This window comes from Saccopteryx leptura, chromosome 2, assembly GCF_036850995.1.
Source record: "Saccopteryx leptura isolate mSacLep1 chromosome 2, mSacLep1_pri_phased_curated, whole genome shotgun sequence".
Taxonomy (NCBI): domain Eukaryota; kingdom Metazoa; phylum Chordata; class Mammalia; order Chiroptera; family Emballonuridae; genus Saccopteryx; species Saccopteryx leptura.
In genome coordinates, this window is record NC_089504.1 from 283,321,755 (window position 1) to 283,344,147 (window position 22,393).

The 22,393-nt window shown below is 43.7% G+C and overlaps 2 protein-coding genes across 2 annotated transcripts; both read right to left on the reverse strand.

Annotated features, from left to right (window-relative positions):
- Window positions 1-468: 468 nt before the first annotated feature.
- On the reverse strand, window positions 469-3,825 carry NUDT17 (nudix hydrolase 17). Its single transcript, XM_066364047.1, is given in 7 exon segments — window positions 469-653; window positions 881-971; window positions 973-1,005; window positions 1,246-1,349; window positions 1,667-1,841; window positions 2,123-2,216; window positions 3,812-3,825. Coding segments are annotated over 7 exon segments (696 nt in total).
- POLR3C (RNA polymerase III subunit C) lies at window positions 3,450-22,378 on the reverse strand. The gene is made up of 15 exons (XM_066362091.1): window positions 22,224-22,378; window positions 21,557-21,723; window positions 19,933-20,188; window positions 19,660-19,845; window positions 17,797-17,885; window positions 12,887-12,991; window positions 12,666-12,758; window positions 10,554-10,634; window positions 10,260-10,311; window positions 9,602-9,662; window positions 9,013-9,163; window positions 8,160-8,261; window positions 7,981-8,030; window positions 7,449-7,598; window positions 3,450-4,039 (listed from the first exon to the last, which is right to left on the reverse strand). Exons 2-15 carry the CDS (start codon window positions 21,701-21,703, stop codon window positions 3,958-3,960), a joined length of 1,605 nt encoding a protein of 534 aa, XP_066218188.1. The 5' UTR covers window positions 21,704-21,723; window positions 22,224-22,378; the 3' UTR covers window positions 3,450-3,957.
- Between the last annotated feature and the right edge of the window lie 15 nt (window positions 22,379-22,393).

Genomic DNA, 22,393 nt, shown 5'->3' on the forward strand with positions numbered 1-22,393 from the left:
ACAGGATTTCCAAGAGCAGTTGTTCTTCCGCACCAACCCATGCCCTCAAAAACACGAGTGCCTTTAGCCCAAGGTTGTGGAGCACTCCCCATCCTTCTTCACCCTTATCTGCCCAGATGTTACAGCCAGAGCACAAGGGCAAACTTAGTCCCAGTGCTTGACCTTCTGCAGTGGTGTGGGCATTTGCAAGGCCACAGGTTGAGCTCTTCTATCCTCTGGTTCCACTCACTGCATGATAACTCCTGTCTGGGTTGTCCTGTGGTTTAGCTCACTCGCATATCCATTAGGTCCTCTAATCCTCCCAGCCACCCCAGGAGAGGGGTAGGTGGGTGTTTAGCTCATTTTAAACCCAGGTCTCAGGTCAAACAGAGCAGGAACACTTGGAGTCTGATGGAGTGCTTTTGATGTCATGCGCTCTCTTCATTATCACTTACCAACTCGCTCCCTAAATCTCGTCCACCACTCAGATCACCTCCTGCCCCTGGGAGAAGATGGCAACTGAAACTTCTGAATGTGTATGTGTTGGTGTGTTAGAGGGTCAGGGAGAAGCCCTAATAGGACAGAGGGTGGTAGGTCCTGGCACAGATGTCTGGGTGTCTCTTTGTCATCTTCTGTGACAGCCACTGCAGCTGCTACACCTGGCCATATGAAGGCTCCTCATCTCACTTGGGTTTGGTTGGATCCAGGTTTGGGGCCAGACATGTTGATCCCTTTTTTATCATGACTTCTCTCAGGAGGCCTGTTCTGATCACAGCCTATCCACAGGTGGAATGGAGAGAAACTTGGGGCACGGAGGAAGGCTATTGGAATTCCCCGACTTTGCCCTCCCTGACCTTAGTCACAGTCAGAACCAGTCTTTTAGGGCCTCCTGAGCCCCCACATCGTTCCTCCACTTCTAGCCCTAACTGCAGCTACTGCTGTGACTCCTGGCAGACCACAAGTAGATAGAGAATAATGTGATGGTGTTTTGAGAAGAATCGAGCTCGGCTTAGCAGGGTAGGAAGACTGAGAAAATGGCAAAAATGAGAACTTCCTGTCTCTTTGAGACTTCATAAATAGAGCTGAGGAAGGGAAAGTAGGGGTGGTGTAGGAGGGACACAGGTTTGTCATGGGCTTGGGAACTCCAAACCACCCGTCTTCATTGTTCTCCCTGTGACCAGGTAAGGCTGATCTGTGGGTTTGGTGGGGTAAAGGTTGTTGAGGGTTCTTGGTTAAACAGGGACCTTTCCCAAGTCCCTATCTCACCTCCCATAATCCCAGAGGGACCTAAGAAACCTGGCCCTGGGGCAGTGGTATTTCATTCTCCCAAAGCTCTCAACGCCCTTCGTCCAACAGTTGGCAGTGATAAAGGGCAAGTCAGAGAGACCAGTGCCTAACCTCTAAGTCCTTTGCCCATCCCTCAGGCCACACCACGGTGGTCCCAGATAGGTCTGTGGGTTCTGTGTACCCATCTGCAACAACAGTGGGCCACTATGAGTGGTGGTGGTCTTCACCAGGGACCCCCACTATTTACATTGCCCCCTCAGGCGGGCACAGATGAACTTGCAGCCTTTTGTGACAGGACTACATTTCTGGGCCTACTCAGCCCTTGAGACTGGGAATAGCCTAGCTGGGTGAAGAGCAAGTTTCTTCCCTAGAATGGGGGCCTTGTCCTCTGGTTGCTCACCTCGGGGTACCCAGAGACTGGGGGGAAGTTCTGAGGGTGTGTATCTTCAGGCTAACAAGACAGTCTGGTCGCTGGCCTGCAGGACAGCCACACCCAGATCCACACCTGGATTTGTGGGCCGCTCGATTCCCAGAGGCTTGGGATGCTGGTCCAGGGCTGAAAAAGGGGGTTGCTGCTTGAATTAAGGTTGCAGCAGCGGCGCTGAGCTTTCAAGTCGGGCAACATCAGCACGATGTGGGAGGAGGTTGAATCGGGCAACTACCCAGTCCCCAAGCCTTTGCAACCAGTTCTCACCAGGTCCAAGGCCCAGGCCACACTTCCAGCCTTTCACTCCCCACCTCTGGAGCCCTCCTCCCAACCTGAAGTGGCCCTGGCTGAGGCACCTGGGAATGGCCTGAGATAAGGAGCTGTTCTAGCTGCATGCCTGCAGTGTGCAGGCCATGGCTCAAACCCCGCCTGGGGGCCCAGGAGGCCACACACACTGTGCTGGAAGTTCATGGACTCCAGGCCAGGGGGGAGCAACAGCACCTGCGCTGCAGCCACACTGGTTCTAGTTCAGAGTCCCGGTTGGCGCCCCCTGGTGGCCCAGCTGCACCTCCCCTCGGCTGGCAGGGACGGAAAGAAGCCAGGCTTCCTGACCTCCTTGGGAATTTAGGCATAATATTTGGTAATGACCCATGGGTGTAATGTTAAAAAATGACAAATGAGGGCACCTCTAAATCTTCAGCTCCTCTTTTCTTCCCATCTCTTTTTAGGGCAATTATCCCCAGACTGAATGATTTCCCACCAGCCATGGGCTGAACTGTATGCACCCCTCCACAACACACTGCACACCTGTTATAGTAGGTATCACCCGAAATTAGTTACATTTGTCTCCTAAAAAGACCCACGCAACATTTTTTACCTTTCTTTTGCCTCAATTCTGGCAAGACGCACGTCTTTTTTTTCTAGTCATTTCCTATTTGCAGTTCCCCCCAACACCAGGCTCTGCTTTCCTGTGGGATCCTTTCCCTTTTCCATCTGGCAAATCCTCTTTCAAACCACTGATCAAGTGTCACTTTTTCTATGGCCATTCCCCCATGACCTCTCTGTACATTATACTTTCCAGTATAGTCCCCAATACATCTTTGTACTTACTTGTCTCCTCCCACTAGGCTGTATGATCAAGGTGTAGTCATCTTTGTGTCTCTAAGGTCTGGCTTAGTACTGGGTATATAATAGGTGCTCCATAAATGATAGTGAGTAGCCTGAAGGTTGTCTTTGTATGTTATACCTAGTACAATGGCTAGCAATTAATCCACACTCAAATGTTTAACGAATGAGAACCAACATTGGTAAGGAAACTGAAGAGATTATAAAGCAACACTTAACTACTTTAAATGAACTGATGGTGCTGTGACAAATTACATCAACTATTTTAATCATGATACTGAGATAGAAAACAGAATAGCCACTTTTAAGGAGCTATGGAGAAGAGGAAGGCAGTGATTTATTGAGTCTTTACCATATGTTGGACATTGTGCCAAGTGTTTTACATGCATAATTTCAGACGTGCTAGAAGCCTAGAGCTGGCAAATGTGGCTTCTATCCATAGATTCTAGAGTGACTGCTTGGGCCAATCCACCTGCTAGTCCTGAAAATAGCATTTTCCCCTAGGAAGAAGTTTCTTCCACTGCCAAGGATGTTCAAACAGTTTGGGCTGACTTCTTAGTGGGAACTGCTGCATGTGATAGATGATTATTCTAGTTGATTTTAACTTTTTCTCTTTTTTTAAGCGAGAGAGAAGGGAGAGAGATGAGAAGCATCAACTCACAGTTGCAGCACTTTGGTTGTTCACTGATTGCTTCTCATATGTGTCTTGACTGGGGAGGAAGGGCTCCAGCCACGCCAGTGACCTTGGGGTCATGTCTGTGTCCCACGTTCAAGCCAGTGACCCTGTGCTCAAGCTGTTGAGCCTGTGCTTAAGCTGAATGAGCCTGTGCTCAAGCCAATGACCTCAGGGTTTCAAACCTGGGTCCTTAGCATCCCAGGTCGATGTTCTATCCACTCTGCCACCACTGGCCAGGCTTAACTTTCTCTTCCACAAGGGGAGAATGTAACAATGGGTCAAAGACAGGATCAACAAATTTTAAAAATATGACAAACTCTTTCTGGTACATTCTAGGACGTAGGGATAGAGAGTTTCAGTACAAGAATCTATAACTTATCCCACTGCAAAGAATGCATCCAGGCACCTCCTTTATTTTTCCTTCCAATCCCTCCAGATCTTTGAGGAAAACTCTTCTTCAGGGTCATTGTCTCTTCATGGTGCTTTCTATGTATGACTCCAGCAAGAAGATAGTTTCATCCACCTGGATCTCACTGGCATCCAACCTGAATGAAAAAGTAAAAAGTATTTGCTCAGACTGAACATTTATTAGCATATTTATGATAAGAGGCTGGGCTGGGTGTGGCCAAGGAGAATTACTTTGTTACCCTTGAGAATAATGAGTAGAAGCAGACCCAAAAGATCGTTCTCCCATTTATTGGCATCTTTTAAATGCCCGGCACTGTGGCAATTGCTGAGGATTCCAAAAGTATACCCTCCATCCTAAGAAAAGTTCAAGCTTGAATTTGTAACCAGGAGAAAGAACAGCACATGTAAATGCAGAGGTGTAAAGGGACCCAGTGTGTTTTAAAATAGAGGTTGAGAGTAGCTGAGGCTAAAGTGAGTAGTAATTAGGAACAGAAGGGAACTTCAGCATAATTGAAACCATCTTATGAAAACCTCACAGCTAACATACTTAATGGTAAAAGACTGAAAACTTCTCCTGAAGATCAGGAACAAGTCAAGGACCTCTGCTTTTCACTTCCATTCAACCTTTTACTGGAGACTGTAGCCAGGACGATTAGGTAAGAAAAAGAAATAAAAGTCATTTTGGTTGACATGATCCTATATAGAGAAAAGTCTCAGGGTCTGCAAAAATACTACTAGAGTCAACAAACAAATTTTTATAAGTTGCAGGATATAAAATCAAAACACAAAAATTAATTTTATCCCTATACATGACAATTAATTCAAAAATGAAATTAGAAAACAAAATAGCATCAAAAGAGAATAAAATACTTAGGAATAAATTTAACAAAAGAAGTGCAGGACATGAACATAAAAAACTATAAAACATTGTTGAAAGAAATTAAAGAAGACCTAAATAAATGGAAAGGCCTCCCATGGTCGTCGGTTGGAAGATTTAATATTGTTAATATGGCAATACTCGCCCTGGCCAGCTGGCTCAGTGGTAGAGCATCCGCCTGGCGTGCAGGAGTCCCGGGTTCGATTCCCGGCCAGGGCACACAGGAGAGGTGCCCATCTGTTTCTCCACCCCTCCCCCTCTCCTTCCTCTCTGTCTCTCTCTTCCCCTCCTGCAGCCAAGGCTCCATTAGAGCAAAGATTGCCTGGGCGCTGGGGATGGCTCTGTGGCCTCTGCCTCATGCGCTAGAATGGCTCTGGATGCAACAGAGCGACGCCCCAGATGGGTAGAGCATCGCCCCCTGGTGGGCATGCCGGGTGGATCCCAGTCGGGCGCATGTGGGAGTCTGTCTGACTGCCTCCCTGTTTCCAGCTTCGGAAAAATGAAAAAAAATAAAATAAAATAAAGTAGTAAGTGATTCCCTGACCAGATAGCTCAGCTGGTTAAAGCAGTGGTCCCCAACCCCTGAACCAGTACCGGTCCGTAGGCCATTTGGTACCGGTCCTCAGAGAAAGAATTAATAACTTCATTATTTCCGTTTTATTTATATTTAAGTCTAAACGATATTTTATTCTTAAAAAATGACCAGATTCCCTCTGTTACATCTGTCTAAGACTCACTCTTGACGCTTGTCTTGTAAGTTTGACAATTATAATTTTATTTTGTGCATTTATCTGTCCCAACCTAAAGGCCGGTCCGTGAAAATATTTTCTGACATTAAACTGGTCCGTGGCCCAAAAAAGGTTGGGGACCACTGGGTTATAGCGTCATCCTGAAACTCAGGGGTTGCTGGTTTGATCCCCAGTTAGGGCACATACAGGAATAGATCCATGTTCGTCTCCTTTTTCTCCCTCTCTCTAAAATCACTAATATAAACATTTATTAAAAAAACTTTTAAGCCTGACCAGGTGGTGGCGCAGTGAATAGAGAGTCGGACTGGGATGCGGAAGGACCCAGGTTAGAGATCCTGAGGTCACTAGCTTGAGCGTGGGCTCATCTGGCTTGAGCAAAAAAAAAAAAAAAAAAAAAAGCGCTCACCACCTTGGACCCAAGGTTACTGGCTCGAGCAAGAGGTTACTCAGTCTACTGAAGGCCCGTAGTCAAGGCACATATGAGAAAGCAATCAATGAACAACTAAGGCACCGCAACAAAAAACTGATGATTGATGCTTCTCATCTCTCTCCGTTCCTGTCTGTCTGTTCCTATCTATCCCTCTCTCTGACTCTCTCTCTGTACCTGTAAAAAAACAAAAACAAACAAAAAAACTTAAAAAAAAAATGATGTAGGAGAGTGGAATTATCAATCATTTTATTTTTTTCTTTTTGAGAGAACAGGAAGAGACAGAGGAACGTGGAGCTGCTCCTGTATGTGCCCTGACTGGGGAACTGAACCAGCACCTCCATACTCTGGGAAGACTGGAGCTATCTGGCCAGGGCTTAATTTTGGTTTTTTTTTTTTTTTTTTTTTTTAAGAGACAGAGGAAGAGAGAGGGGGGAGGGGGAAGGAAGCATCATTTATTGTTCCACTCAGTTGTGCATTCACTGGTTGCTTCCCGTGTGTGTCCTGATGGCAGATTGAACCCACACCCTTCTTTCCAGATGATGCTCTTTGCCAACTGACTAACCCATCAGGGCCCAATCATTTAATTAAATTAATTAATTTAAAGATTTAATTCATTTTAGAGGAGCGGGGGTGGGGGGGAGCAGGAAGTATCAACTCCCGTATGTGCCTTGACCAGGCAAACACCAGGTTCCAAATTGGCAACCTCAGCATTCCAGGTCAACGTCTTATCCACTGTGCCACCACAGGTCAGGCTATTCATTTATTAAACTTCTTTTTTTCTTCTTTTCCAAGTAAGAGAAGGGGAGGTAGACTCTGGCATTTGCCCTGTGATCCACCCCGCAACCCCATCTGGGGCCAATGCTCTGTCCATCTGAGGCCATGCTCCCAACTGAGCTATTTTTCCTGCCTGAGGCGGAGGCTCCAACAGAGCCACTCTCTCAGTACCTGGGCTGATGCGCTTGATGTGCTTGAACCACTCTAGCCATGGCTGCAGGAGGGGGAGATAAAGAGACAGAGAAAGAGAAGGGGTGCAGAAGCAGATGGTCACTTCTCCTGTGTGCCCTGACTGGGAACTGAACCCAGGACATCCACACTGCAGGCCAATGCTCTGCCACTAAGACAACCAGCCAGGGCCTCCAATCATTTTAAAGATAATAACTTTGAGAGCAGCAGAAGAGATGATTTGAAGGGGGCGGTGATTTTGAAGATCTAGGAAAGAAGGGGTGATGGTCTACACGGGGACCAAGATGAAAGGCCAGATTTGAGACATTACTGAAGTCAAGTCAACCATATAGTTAACCAAACCATGTGGTGAGTGAAAAGCGGAGGATGTCTTCAGGGTTTTCAGCTTAGGGAAATAGGTGGATTAAATTCTGTTAATTGAGCTGTAAAAGAGAATAGTGACTTTAGTGTTGCCTTGTGTTAACTTGGAGGGGTGGATCTGTCTGGAAGATATTTTGAAAAATAGGTTTGAAGTATATGATGCTTACTTGTTGACATTACGTTTTAGAGTCTCTAGCTGCTGGCGTTCAGGGGCTGTGATCATCTCTTCTATTTCTTGTAGTTGTGCCTCCTCTGCACCTGTAGCTTGCATAGATGCAATGATGGCTTCTACCCTCTGGGACTTTTCTAGTAGACGCCTGTCAGACAAACACAACTGAGGTTTGTATCCTAGCCACGGTCTTTTATCCATTAACCGTGGAGCATAACCATTACCACGTTCATGGTCAACGTGGATAATGTCACCCTCCAAGGACATTTTTTTATAAACTTAATTAGAAATGTGACTTCACTCTTATTGGTGCCAATTTGCACATTTCTCATGAATTCAATCTATAAAATTATTCCACTGGGGGTTCATTAGAAAAGTGTAAACTAATCCGTGATTTATGCCAACCTAAGCCAATAATTCATCGAAGCCAGATTGGTTATTGTCTCTATTGGTTTCTGTTTCTATAGAAAATTTCCCCTCAAGTCTCTGACCCTGAAAAAATGAGATTACTAAATTAAAATGCTACTCACTTGTTTTCTTTGGTTTCAAACTGCCTCCTTTCTATCAGGTTGGCTATGCTCTGAGGAGACACAAGGAAGAAAAAAAAATGCACATATTTCTATTTAAGCTCTGGTAAAATGGCTAAAGGGGTCCTGAAGGGAAGCCTAGTCTGTGTGGAGGGACTAGAGAGAAGGTCCGCAGGAGTTACCTTGTAGCACCTGTGAAGCAACATTCGAACAGCTGACAGGATGTTCACAGTATATAAATAGAAGGTCCTGGAGGGGGCATGATCTGGTGTTTTGGGAATTTCCTACTTGTCCATAGAAAGAAAAATCAGAGAAATTATACTGTATTTTAGAACAAGCAAAGTAAACATGTCCTGTCTGAAGCTACTACGCCCTCCTTTTCTCTTATACCTTCCTCTTCCCCAGTCATTCAGCATCTGTGTTTATGGCAAAATCTGCCACAAGTAGAACTGGGCTACCTTGTTTTTTCCACTTGACTGTCAAAGCCCTGAGTGTAGAAGAGAATGCAACTAACATTTACTGAGCAACTCTTATGTGCCAGGTAGATCGTATTTGATGAGCTTTACCACAAACTACATTATTGTTATTACCACCATTCGTTGCAATTTTAAGATGAGAAATATGATGGGTAATTTGCTCAGCATAACTAGGTAACAGGCAGAACTGTGATTCTAACTCCAAAATCCAATCACTTTCCTCAAAAGAGTCTACTACATGGCTCTGCACATAGTGAGAACTCAGTAGATGTTGTTGCTAGATTTAGTCTATAATAAACTTAAGGTTCAAGGAAAGGACAAAACACAGGGACGAGGAGCTAAAACAAAAGGGTGAGGTTATTTCTTGGCTGTATCTCTTTTTTAGTAAGCCAGTTAAAGCTCCACAATTAGCTTTCAAATGCTTGCTATGTCTTTATTAATTTTTTTTTCTGTCTCAGAGCTGGATAGTTTGCTTGGGCTTCAGGATGCATGCCTCATCAGGAGTTTCTCTCACTCAAGGCCGGCTCTGTTGGTGGATGATTATTACACCCCTGGTTACCTGGAGTGATATGAAATTTTCTGACAGCATCTTATAAAGCATATCCTTTGCTTCCTTTGCTGGAATCATTGCAAAGTCTTCTACCTGCTTCTGCTCCAGGTGTTTCTTTTGCAAAACCAGACGAAATATTCTGGCACAGTGAGACCCAAATCTAGAAAGGAATGAAGAAATCAAGTGGCATGCCAACATAGATCAGCCTTAGGTCCTAGTCACAGATGGTGGCTGCTCTGTTTCCATGTGTGGAGCCAGGACCAGAGAGGAACAGCACTCAGAGAATTCTTTCATAACTCCAGACTGATAATGGTACTGCTAATCATAAGTTAGTCACCAACAGCTAACACACCTGAGTGCCTCAGTTCCTGTCCTGGTAAGTAAAAGCTTTAGGAAGGCCAGTAAATTGGCATCATTGGGAATTAAGCAGGAAGGTATTTGGGGTGAAGAAAAGTAGTAGATGGAATCCAGTGGAAAATGGGGCAAGATATGCCAAGGCATGCCTATGCTGGTTGCTTACATAATTATCAAATTACTCACACAAATGAGGCATGGAAAAGAAGTGTCTGACCTAATGTCAATCAGATGACCCCCTTACCTCTCCTGTACAACCGACTCCAGGGTGGCTGTGGCTAGGGATCCGAGCGCCTTATGCAGGTCTTTATGTAGAGGATTAAGGTCACTCAGTAATGTTTTGGCCTGGTCATTGTGACCTTAATTTTATTCCTAAGTCTCTAATTTAAAACTAAATGTGTTATTTGTTTTTTACATTGATCACATTTATGGTAAATAAATATTTTAAAACCTCAACTATGGTGTTTAAGTCATAATTTAGCTTAACTAAAATTTGGTTAATTAAAAGTCCTTTGCCTGACCAGGCGGTGGTGCAGTGGATAGTGTCGGACTGCGATGCAGAACGACTCAGGTTCGAGACCCCAAGGTTGCTGGCACGAGCAAGGGTTACTCAGTCTGCTGAAGACCCGCGGTCAAGGCACATATGAGAAAGCAATCAATGAACTAAGGTGTCACAAAGCACAACGAAAAACTAATGATTGATGCTTCTCATCTCTCTGTCCCTGTCTATCCCTCTCTCTGACTGTTAAAAAAAAAAAAGTCCCTTTTACTTCTTTATCATCAATGTATTAGTTATATTTTCTAGCTTATTTAGTATACTAAATGCTATCAAATCTTTTATAAGTCACCACTCTCTTTCACAGTTTGGCTGCCTGAATGTAGGAAATAACTGGTAAGGATACTGATGACATACATTCCTCCACCACTGTCTCCAGACTTTCCAACAAACTCTAACTATTAAAAAAAGAGAGAGAGAATGTTAACTGAGTAGGAAAACCAGTGATTCTGTTTCCAAAGTAGCAATCTGGCCAAAGAGTCTGTAGAAGGCAACCCTCCTATCAGATGATGGTAGAGAAATTGTCTGAGTTGGCTAGGGAGATAATGAAGCTTTAGGGAGAATACCAAGTATCAATGGCAGAAATAAATAGTAAACATAGCAGAAAAAAGAAACAACAAAAAAGCAAAAACATACTTACTGGATCATCTGCCAACAGAGTAAGATACTGATCAAGAACTTGCTTAGAGATATTATAGCCAACAGGTAGGGATCTGAAGATCTATGGAGCAAAAAGAGACAGTGAAAATAGGTTTGGGAACTTAGAACTGCTGACATTAACTTGATAAAGATGTTTTAATTTTAGTATCATAGTATAAAAATTTCCAAAAATATAGCAATAAGAGTAAAAATCTAAAAATGATCCAAATGTCCAATAATACAAAATTAAAATAAAGTACAGCATAACCATTAAGTGGAATATGATATAGTCATTATAAAGAATATAAGACAAAGCCTTGGCTGGATAACTCGGTTAGAGCATTGTCCTGATAAGCAAAGGTTGTGGGTTTGATCCCTGGTCAGGGCATATACAGGAACAGATCAATGTTTCTGTCTGTCTCTCTCCTTCCCCCTCTCTCAAATCAATAATAATAAAAAAGACATCTATAACAGACACGAAAAGGTTTACATTATGCTGGCATATGAAAAATGCAATTTAGAACAAAATATCGAGTATAATCCATTATTTTTTGTTTAAAAATATACATAGATCTATGGATATGTGAGATGGTACATAAAAATGATCTGAATAAAAACACATACCAAACTATTAACAAGGATCTCTGGAATTGGGATAATGCAAAACTATATATTTAAATTGAGATATGTTACATACTGTATACAGAAGCACAGATCTTAATGGTTTAATTTGATGAGTATTGAAAATTGTATACACCCATAACAAGATATAGAACATGACCAGCATTCCTGAAACTTTGGGGAACTACAACTTTATTTTTTATTGAGTTGAGAGAGAGATAGGGAGACATCGATTTGTTTTACTTATTTATGCATTCATTGGTTGATTCTTGTACATGCCCTGACTGGGAATCAAATCTGGGACCCTGGTATATCAGGACCAACTAAGCTAACCAGCCAGGTGAACTACAACTTTTAAAAAATTATACATTTTGCCCTGGCCGGTTGGCTCAGCGGTAGAGCGTCGGCCTAGCGTGCGGAGGACCCGGGTTCGATTCCCGGCCAGGGCACACAGGAGAAGTGCCCATTTGCTTCTCCACCCCTCCGCCGCGCTTTCCTCTCTGTCTCTCTCTTCCCCTCCCGCAGCCAAGGATCCATTGGAGCAAAGATGGCCTGGGCGCTGGGGATGGCTCTGTGGCCTCTGCCTCAGGCGCTAGAGTGGCTCTGGTCGCAACATGGCGACGCCCAGGATGGGCAGAGCATCGCCCCCTGGTGGGCAGAGCTTCGCTCCTGGTGGGCGTGCCGGGTGGATCCCGGTCGGGCGCATGCGGGAGTCTATCAGACTGTCTCTCCCTGTTTCCAGCTTCAGAAAAATGAAAAAAAAAAAAATATATATATATACATTTTAATGTTGTTTGAATATAGGTCATGTAATTATTTTTGTCCTGAGAAAAAAACTTACATTTAATTTTTTATGCAAGTTAAAATTTTTTTATATAAACAATATAAAAGTTTATGCCCTGGCCAGATAGCTTGGTTGGTTAGAGCATCATTCTGATATGCAAAGGTTGCTAGTTTGATCCCCATTCAAGGCACATAAAGAAACAGACTGATGTTTCTGTCTGTGTCTCTCTCTCTCTTCTTTCTCTAAAATCAATGAAACTAACAAAGAAAACCCACAAAAAGATTAGTAAGTATATTTTATATAAATAATTATGAAAGAAACAGAATATAAACATTGATATATTAAATATTAATATTTTAAGAAACAAATACAGCAAAACAAACTTAAAATGTACAAAATTAATATATTATAAGAAACAATTATAAGGAGCCAAATGATGCCCTGAGCACCAAAGCTCTCAGATTCCAAATAGTGCATTCTTAGCATAGGAATAGCTTATACTAAGAGAGTGGTTGAGGCTTTTAAAGGCTGGATCCCAAGAGACCAAATAGTTTAGTACCTACTACCTGAAGATAATCCGTGTCTCACCTCAAACAACAAAGACTCTTTCTTTCAAGGCTCGAACTTCAACCTAATCCCATGCTGTATGTATAATTACATTATAATATTCAAGGGCCTGTTAGAAAAGTATTTTAACATTAAACTCACCTCATTAGAAGACAATGGCTGGGTGAACGGGGCACTAGAGGGAGTGGTGATCTCACTCATCCGGAGCATGGTCCTCACGATCTCGCTGCTGGTCTGGATTTAAAAAGTGAACTTGAATTCAGCATCTATTCTGCTATGCTGGCTCTGGCTAAATGTCAATGGGCACATCTGGCAAATAAGAATGCTGCCGATGGCTACCATCCTACCCACTTAGATATCACCTGGTCCATCCTGTTGGCAATTGCGCTGACAATGGCTTGGTCTCGGAAGTGCTGGTGGAATCTATCAAGGTTGGCTTGCCAATAAATTCCATCGTCTGGAATGGGCTGAGCAAAAGAAAAGGATTAGAGAGAAACACCTAGATGCCATGAAGAGTTTCCTGGTGAGGAGCGTGGACTGGATCACCATTTCTTTTCCTACACAATAGCAAAAAATTGGCTGCAGAAAAATGCATCCAGTCATGTGGACTAGTGCCTCAGTAAATTCATAGTCTCAAACTTCAAACTGACTCTCTAAGCCACCTCCAATCTTTTTCTATTTTAACTCTTCTCCAGTATCTTCAATCTCTCACTTAACCCAAACTTATCACTCTCAGCAGATGACCTCGCATCTTATTTCAGAGAAAACAGAAGCCGTTAGGCCAGAACTCATTCAACTTTGTGCACACATCACATTTCTTTTTTTAAAAAAAATTTACTTTTATCCCAGTGGAAAAAGTCCTCCCTCCCTCCCTCCCTCCCTTCCTTATTTTTTAGTGAGAGGAGAGGAAGCAGAGACAGTCTCCCACATGTGCCCCAACTGGGATCCACCCGGCAAGCCCACTAGGAGGCGATGCTCTGCCCATCTGGGGCTGTTGCTCCATTGCAACTGGAGCCATTTTTCTTAGCTCCTGAGGCAGAGGTCATGGAACCATCCTCAGCACCTGGGGCCAACTCACTCAAGAGCCATGGCTGCAGGAGGGGAGGAGACGAGAGGGAGATATGAGAGGGAGAGAGAGAGAGAGAAGTGAGAGGGGGAGGGGTGGAGAAGGAGATGGGCACTTCTCCTGTGTGCCCTGACCTGACCAGGAATCAAATCTGGGACATCCAATGAGCCAACACTCTACCACTGACCCAACTGGCCAGGGCAAAAAGTTCCTCCTTTTCCGTAAGGTTAATACCTACACCGGTATGCTAGATCTTAGCCTCTCCTGCGTTCTCAGGCACCCAGCTCAGTTTTCCCTCCTCTCTAAATCTTCAGCCTCTCTTTCCCATCAGCCTTTACCTTGTCCAAATCTCTTCTACTCTAAAATAATTCTTCAACACTGTGCCTTTTCTCCTTTTCATTTTTGACATAACCAAGGTTCTCAAAGAGTTGACCATCCCAGCTGTATCCCCATCCACAGATGTACTCAATCCATTTCCACCACTGTACTGAAATGCCAGGTACCTTAGGACCTCCTTGTTGCTAAGTTCAAAGAATACTTTCCAGGTCTGATCTTTTTTGAACTTCCTGAAGCTTATGACATGGTTGGACATATCTTCCTTCTTAACTCCATGTAGCCTCTTGGATTTTATGACACCATTCTTTCTTGGTGCTCCTTCTAACTATTCTGACTGCTCTTTCGCAGTCTGTACAGATTCCTTTTCCAGATGCCACCTATAAATACTGGTGTTACTCAGGGTCCAGTCCATAGTCATCTTTTCTTTTTACTTTACATATTCTACCTAGGTGATTTTACCTGCTCTCAAGGTTTTAACTATTGATGCACTTAGAACTCTATCAAACTCTAGATGCATAAACTCAACTGCCAATATGACACTGTGCCTGTTCCCCGGGTACAAAGTTTTTTGCTACAACCAACCCAATTTCTTCAGCTAGAAACCTGAGTATCAGCCCTTGTTCTCCCTCATCTACCATCCAATTACCAAGTTCTATCTAGTCTTTATAGTTATCAAATGTCTACTTTTCTTGACCTTGACTGTTATCTTATTTCGGGCTCTAATTATGGTTCACCTGGGTTACTACAATAGCCTCCTAACTAGTTTTCATTTTCCTTTTTAATACTGAGGATGCTATAAAAAGAGTAATTGGGTTTTCTGCTTTTAATCTTGCTCCTTTTATAGCATTCTCCTCATTACTCAGAGAGCTGTGCTTAACCTTTTTGGGGTCACAATATCCTTGAATTTTTCTACAAAAAATGCATATGCACAAATACAGCTGGACTCCTTAAAATCTATCCAAGGAGTTGTATCAGTTGTGAACCACTATACTATAGTAATCTTTTAAAAAGTAAACTGAGCCATTTCATTCCCCTGCTTAAAATCTATCAGTGGTTCCACCTGGCCTTCAGGATAAAGTCCGTAACTCTTAATCAAAAAATATGTAATGAGCCTGAACAGGCAGCGGCACAGTGGATAGAATGTTGGCCTGAGATGCTGGGGACCCAGGTTTGAACCTCCGAGGTCACCAGCTTGAGTGTAGGCTCATACAGCTGAGCAAAGGTCTCCAGCTTGAGCAAGGGATCATAGACATGACCCCATGGTCGCTAGCTTGAGCCCAAAGGTTGCTGGCTTGAAGCCCAAGGTTGCTGGTTTGAGCAAGGGGTCACTGGCTCAGTTGGAATGCACCCCCCAACCCCATCAAGGCACACACAGGAGAGCAATTAATGAACTAAGGTGCTGCAACTATGAGCTGATGCTTCTCGGCTTTCTCTCTTCCTGTCTGTCTGTCCCTGTCTGCTATCCCCCCTGCTCTCTCATTTAAAAAAAAAAATGTAATGAGCCACAACCAGTTAGTTCAGTTGGTAGAGCATTGTCCTGAAATGCCAAGGTTGTGGGTTCGACCCCTGGTCGAGGCACACACAGGAAGCAACCATGAATGCACAACTAAATGGAACAACAAATGAATGCCTCTCTCTCTCTCTAAAAATCAACTAGAAAAAATTTATTATGTCTTGCTAGTATTCCAAGTGCCAGGGTCAAGATCTTGGCCCTAGCCAACTCAGCGGTAGAGTATCAACCTGGTGTGTGGAAGTCCCAGGTTCAATTCCCAGTCAGGACACACAGGAAAAGCGACCATCTGATTCTTCTATCCTCCCCCTTCTTTCTCTTTCTCTCCCTTCTTCATTCCTGCTGCCATGGCTTGATTGATTTCAGTGCATTAGCCTTGGGCACTGAGGAAGGCTCAGTGGAGCCTCTGCCTCAGGCGCTAAAAATAGTTCAGTTGTGAGCATAGGCCACAGATGGGCAGAGCATCAGCCCAAGATGGATGTTGCCGGGTGGATCCTGGTTGGGGTGCATATAGGAGTCTATCTCCCCTCCTCTCATATAAAAAATAATTAAAAAACAAAACAAAACAAAACAGAATATGACTATCAAGGAGTTTACAGTCTACTGAGACTATAAAAACAAACACAAATAAAAAATAATTTCAGCTATTTCTTTTTTTATTTTTTTATTTTTTTATTTTTCTTAAGCTAGAAACGGGGAGAGACAGTCAGACAGACTCCCGCATGCGCCCGACCGGGATCCACCCGGCCCGCCCACCAGGGGCAACGCTCTGCCCACCAGGGGGCGATGCTCTGCCCCTCCGGGGCGTCGCTCTGCCGCAACCAGAGCCACTCTGGCGCCTGGGGCAGAGGCCAAGGAGCCATCCCCAGCGCCCAGGCCATCTTTGCTCCAATGGAGCCTTGGCTGTGGGAGGGGAAGAGAGAGACAGAGAGGAAGGAGGGGGCGGGGTGGAGAAGCAAATGGGCGCTTCTCCTGTGTGCCCTGGCCGGGAATTGAACCCGGGTCCCCCGCACGCCAGGCCAACGCTCTACCATTGAGCCAACAGGCCAGGGCCAATTTCAGCTATTTCTAAAGGCTGTGAAGATGAAATGGAAAAATGTGGTAGTGACTCAGGTAGAGGCTTGGCAATGATGTGTGATCTGTAAGAAAATAGCATTTGAGCTGAGATCTGAATGATTAAAGAGGCAACTACGTGAAGATCTGTAGGAAAAGCATTTGAAGCAGAAAAAGTACTAAAAGCAAAAGACTGAAGACTGGAAAGAGTTTGACATGTTTGAGAAATGGAAAGAAAGAAGCTGGAACATAGTGAACAATAGGAAGAGTGGAACGGAGCTAAGCTAGGATAGCCTTGTCCCTAGCAGGTCATACAAAGACCCTGCTCATACAGGCTTAATAATCCATAGTCGAGACTTGGATTTCTTCTTAGAATAATGGGAAACTATTAAAGGAGTCTAGGTCAGTGATATGTTGGAATTAAAAAAAAAACCTTAGAAAATAATTTTGGCTCTTAAGTATGTAAGAATGTAGGTGGAGAGACCATTTAGGACAGTATTGGCAAAATGTTGACTAGAGATGATAGTGGTTTGGACTAGGATGATAGCAGTGGAAACGATGAAAAATAGCTGTAGTTTAGGTAATTTTGTAAATTGGGCTGACAGGTTTTACTGGGAGATTAGATGGTTCATAGGATTTTGGCCTGAGCAAATGGTGGTGTTCTAGGTGGTGTCCTTTACTGAGATGAGGAAAGTTGAGAGTCAGTATTTGGGTGGGGGAAAACAATTATTCTGTTTCAGCCATACTAAATTTGAGAGGCTTATTACACATCTTTATAGAGATGCTGAGAAGGCATTTGAAGATAAAAACTCAGGCTTACATATATCTTTCCAGACTCATTTCTCACCATGGGCTCCCTTGGGTATCTGTGTTACCACTAGACTGAGTACCAAACTTTCTCTAGGCCCCCTTTCTTCGCATAAGCTGCTACCTCCATCCAACAAGTGAAGTAAGTTAAGCCTCAGACGGGAGACAGCAATGAAGTTCACTGTTAGTCTATTGCTGGCCAATACTTAACGAAGTTCATAATCCTACTACTTCTCAATTCAGGAACCTTTATTTCTTTTTTATTTCTTTTTTTAAATAGAGAGGCAGGGAAACAGAGACTGGAACAATGGGCTGCTCTTGTATGTGCCCTGACCAGGGAATCAAACCAACAACCTCTGTGCTCCGGGACGATGCTCCAACCGAGCTATCCAGCCCCGGCCCTCAACCCAGGAACCTTGAAAGCTTATCTTAAGAGTTTATCTTAGTACTCTTTCTGGTTTGCTTCAGGGTGAGGACTCCTAATCAAAAAGCCCCATTACCTCTTTGTTATCTGCGGTGTGTTTTGTTCTCTTGGCCTTGGGCTCCCCCATAGCGTCTTCCTCGGATGATCTCCTCCTTTTACCTTTCCCTGCCAAATAAACAGATGGAACAGTTAGGCTACATCTATCTCCTATGATGACAGGAAATGAACAGACAGGAGAGCACGCGTCTCCCTATCCCAAAGACATCTGTAGCTACCTCTCGCTTAAGAGTTGCTCAGCAGATGGAGTAGCTACAAGAAGCTCAGGTAAATGATAAACTTATCTGAAATTCAACATGTTAAAAAGAAATTCATAATCTTAATCCCTCAAACTGCTCCTGTTCTAATGTTCCCTTTCAGTGAATGGCACCATCATCTTCCCACATACATATATCAGACATATAGATGTCATTCTTGATACCTGTCTCCCTTACAACTTCTATGTCGAATTTGTTAGTGGTTTGTCTATATTTACCTTTGCCCCATCCTTTTTATACACAGAAAAATCTTTTATTTTTTTAAATTTTTAATTTTTAAAAAATTTTATTTCTTCATTTTTAGAGAGGAGAGAGGGAGAGAGACAGAGAGGGAGAGAGAGTAGAGACAGAGAGAGAAGGGGGGAGGAGCAGGAAGCATCAACTCTCATATGTGCCTTGACCAGGCAAGCCCAGGGTTTCGAACCGGCGACCTCAGCATTTCCAGGTCGAGGCTTTATCCACACTGCGCCACCACAGGTCAGGCCAGAAAAATCTTTTAAAATGCAAATTAGATTATGTCACATTGTTGGTTACATTCCTTTAGTGGTGTTCCTTTGCTCTTAGGATAAAGAATAGACACTTTATGAGGTCTTGTATGATCTAGTCTCTGCCTATCTCCCTAACCCTATTCTCATGGCTCTCTTTTCTTTGCTCACCATACTTTAACTGACTTTTCACTTTCTCAAATACCCTACTTTTTCTCTCTCACTACATACTATTTCCTTTGCCAAAAATGCTTATCCTCTGTACCCCTTCATACCTTATCTTATTAGTTTTTTTTTGGTTTTTGTTTTTTTTTGTATTTTTCTGAAGCTGGAAACAGGGAGAGACCGGGATCCACCCGGCATGCCCACCAGGGGGCGATGCTCTGCCCCCCTGGGGTGTTGCTCTGTTGCGACCAGAGCCATTCGAGCGCCTGGGGCAGAGGCCAAGGAGCCATCCCCAGCGCCCGGGCCATCTTTGCTCCAATGGAGCCTCGCTGCAGGAGGGAAAGAGAGAGACAGAGAGGAAGGAGAGGGGGAGGGGTGGAGAAGCAGATGGGCACTTCTCCTGTGTGCCCTGGCCGGGAATCGAACCCGGGACTCCCGCACGCCAGGCCGACGCTCTACCACTGAGCCAACCGGCCAGGGCCTCCTTATCTTACTAGTTGACTCCTATTTCTGCTTCAAATCTTAGCTCAACTATCATTTTCTCATATGTGCCTTGACTGGGAAAGCCCGGGGCTTTGAACTGGCAACCTCAGTGTTCCAGGTCAACACTCTATCAACTGCACCATCACAGGTCAGGCTCAAGTACCATTTTCTCAAAGAAGCATGTGCCCCAAACCTCCAGACAACCAGTTCCTTGTTATATATTTTCAAAACACCTCACACTTTTCCTTTATAGTACTTATCACAGTTTGTTAGTTATATATCTATGGGGTTATTTAATTTATGTTGTCTCCTGTTCTAGCCTTAAGACCCATAAAGGCAGGGACCACAATGGTTTTTCATATTTTATACCACAGTATCTGGCACAGAATAAATACTTGGTAAGTGTATTGACTTTATTCATTCATTTAACAATCACTGAGGAAGAATCCACAATTAAAGCAAATCACAGTTCCAGGGATCAAAATTCCTTACCTATTAAGCTCAGTTTTGGAACTAGGTACATGTCCTTTTCATTGATGACAAGAGTGGGGGCAGGTGGTGGTGGACCAGGATCTGAATTCTCAGTGGCAGGCACCAGTGGGCAACGTTGCACAAAGTGTGTGTCTGCTAGTCGCACAAATGCACTTGCTACCTCAGCATAGTCCATGGTTTTGCCATCTGTACAACAGGAGAAAAGAAGCAGGTGAGATGGCCTAGGATAGCCAAGGGTCCCCCCCTGCTAACAGCTGTTGCTAGAGTACTAACCCTCCATAGTTTCTGTAAGCCGGTCTGCCACTTTCTTCACGAGAGCTGACATTGTCATTTTGCCATTCAACAGTAGTTCCTCAACAATCAGCTCTCCAGTGTCACTGTACAGTGTTTTGGCAGTATAGATGTAACGGGGGTACCTGAGCATTCGTAACACCTGGCTGCACTGCGCTTCATACTCTACCATACCACGTTTGTGCACTTGATATATCACCAGGTTATGTTGGAGGAGGACACAAAGGGCTTTTTTTACCTAGATAAGATACAAAAGAAAGAGAGGAATGATCTGAAGATATAGCTCATTATTTCTGACAATTTTTGCCCAACAGTTTACTAAATGTCAGGAGATGGCTGGATAAGAATCTCTGTGTTGGCTCTGGCTGGTTAAATCAGGTTAGAGCATCATCCTGAAACACCATGGTTGTGGGTTCAGTCCCTGGTCAGGGTACATACAGGAAGAGACCAATGAGCACACAACAAGTGAATGCTTCTCTCTCTCCCCCTCCCATCTCTCTAAAATCAATCACTAAAAAGATTATTAAAAAAAGAATCTCTGTACTGCCTTCCTCCTTCCATTGGAATAGCTGATCAGAATTACACATCAATGGAAAAAATCTGAAAGATTCCTTGCTATGATGCTCATATTTCCGCTAATCTTTATCTTTCAAAGCACAATATACTTTAGTCCAGTGGTCCCCAACCTTTTTTGGGCCATGGACTGGTTTAATGTCAGAAAATATTTTCACGGATCGGCCTTTAGGGTAGGACGGATAAATGTATCATGTGACTGAGATAAGCATCAAGAGTGAGTCTTAGACGGATGTAACAGAGGGAATCTGGTCATTTTTAAAAAATAAAACATCGTTCAGACTTAAATATAAATAAAACAGAAATAATGTAAGTTATTTATTCTTTCTCTGCAGACCGGTACCGGTCCGTGGCCCGGGGGTTGAGGACCACTGCTTTAGTCCCTTCTATTATTCTCAGTCCTTAAAGGTAGTACTGAGATTCATAGACTCATTATGAATAAATGAGGTACAGCCTGACCAGGCGGTGGCACAGTGGATAGAGCACTGGACTGGGACGCAGAGGACCCAGGTTTGAAATCCTGAGGTCGCTGGCTTGAGTGCGGGTTCATCCGGTTTGAGCACGGGCTCACCAGCTTGAGCGCAGGGTCGCTGGCTTGAGCAAGGGGTCACTTGCTTGAGCAAGGGGTCACTTGCTCTGCTGTAGCCCCCCCAGTCAAGGCACATATGAGAAAGCAATCAATGAACAACTAGGAGCCACAAGAAAGAATTGATGCTTCTCATCTCTCTCCCTTCCTGTCTGTCCCTCTCTCCGTCTTTAACAATAAATAAATAAATAAATAAATAAATAAATAAATAAATAAGGTATAGCAAAAGAAGGGCAAACATTTGCCTAAGTAGCAACGATAAGCCAGGAACACTGAGAAGCAGAATCTTGGGGCACACGTCTCATCTTCTTTCCCTATTAATAACACTGTTTTGATCCTAGAGCAGGCTTTCTCCCTTTCTATTTCACAGGGTGAGGAATAACAATATTCAAAGGTAGGTAAAGCAATTAATGAAAATAAAGTCAAATTACAATCGTCCAAACATACCTGATCCAATGATGTTCCTGTATCATGGGCAATTACTCTTAGTGGTTGGCTGCCAGTTCTGATTAGGTGGACTCCAATTTTTTCTACGATCTCTCCAAAATGCTCTTGCAGCAACAAAGAACACAATTTAATTTCTGCTTGAGTCATTGTACTAAGAAATCTCAGAGCTAGAATAAAACAACAACAAAAAAACTATATGACGGAAAGTATTTATGGTGAGTGTAGAGCTGCTGAGTATAAATTCATGCACTTCATGGAGGACAATTTGACATTATATATCAATAGCCTTAAAATCTTGCATATCTTCAATCTAATAATTTCGTTTTGGATACTCTGATCTAAGGAAATAATTTTAAAATATCATTGTAGTTCTCTTTGGAATACTATCATATACTGGGAAAAACCTAATGTCTAACAAGCATTCATTCAATAAGTTATGGTATACCTATACAATAGAATACTACTCCAACACTTAAAATTATGTATAATGCCCTGGCCGGATAGCTCAGTTGGTTGGAGCCTCGGTCTCATACACAAGGTTGCAGGTTCCATCCCCTGGTCAGGGCACCAGAAAAAGAGCTTGGTCCTGACTCTTTATTCCCTGCAAGTAGGCTCTCTCGTTCTTTGGGCCAGAGACAGGACTGCTCCGTCCTGTTTTGTCACTAACCTCTGGGTTACTGCAGTCTAACGCCGCCAAGTTCCCCACGGCTGCTTCGTGCGGAGTCGCCAAACAGAGAAGAAGCAGAACTCTCCAGCCTTTCTCGCAAGATGGACAAGGAAGACCGGAAAAAGGAAAAATCATGTGCCGCTCTACCCCAGAGTTTCGGTAGTTTCCGG

Bases quoted from the DNA above. Each gene is read 5' to 3' on its own strand.
- POLR3C (XM_066362091.1), bottom strand. From the start codon at position 21,703: ATGACTCAAGCAGAAATTAAATTGTGTTCTTTGTTGCTGCAAGAGCAT. The intron at 9,663-10,259 runs GTATCCTTACCA...CTCTACATAAAG, and splicing joins TGGAGGAATGTATGTCATCA to ACCTGCATAAGGCGCTCGGA. The intron at 8,262-9,012 runs GTAACCAGGGGT...ATGGACAAGTAG, and splicing joins AAAATTTCATATCACTCCAG to GAAATTCCCAAAACACCAGA.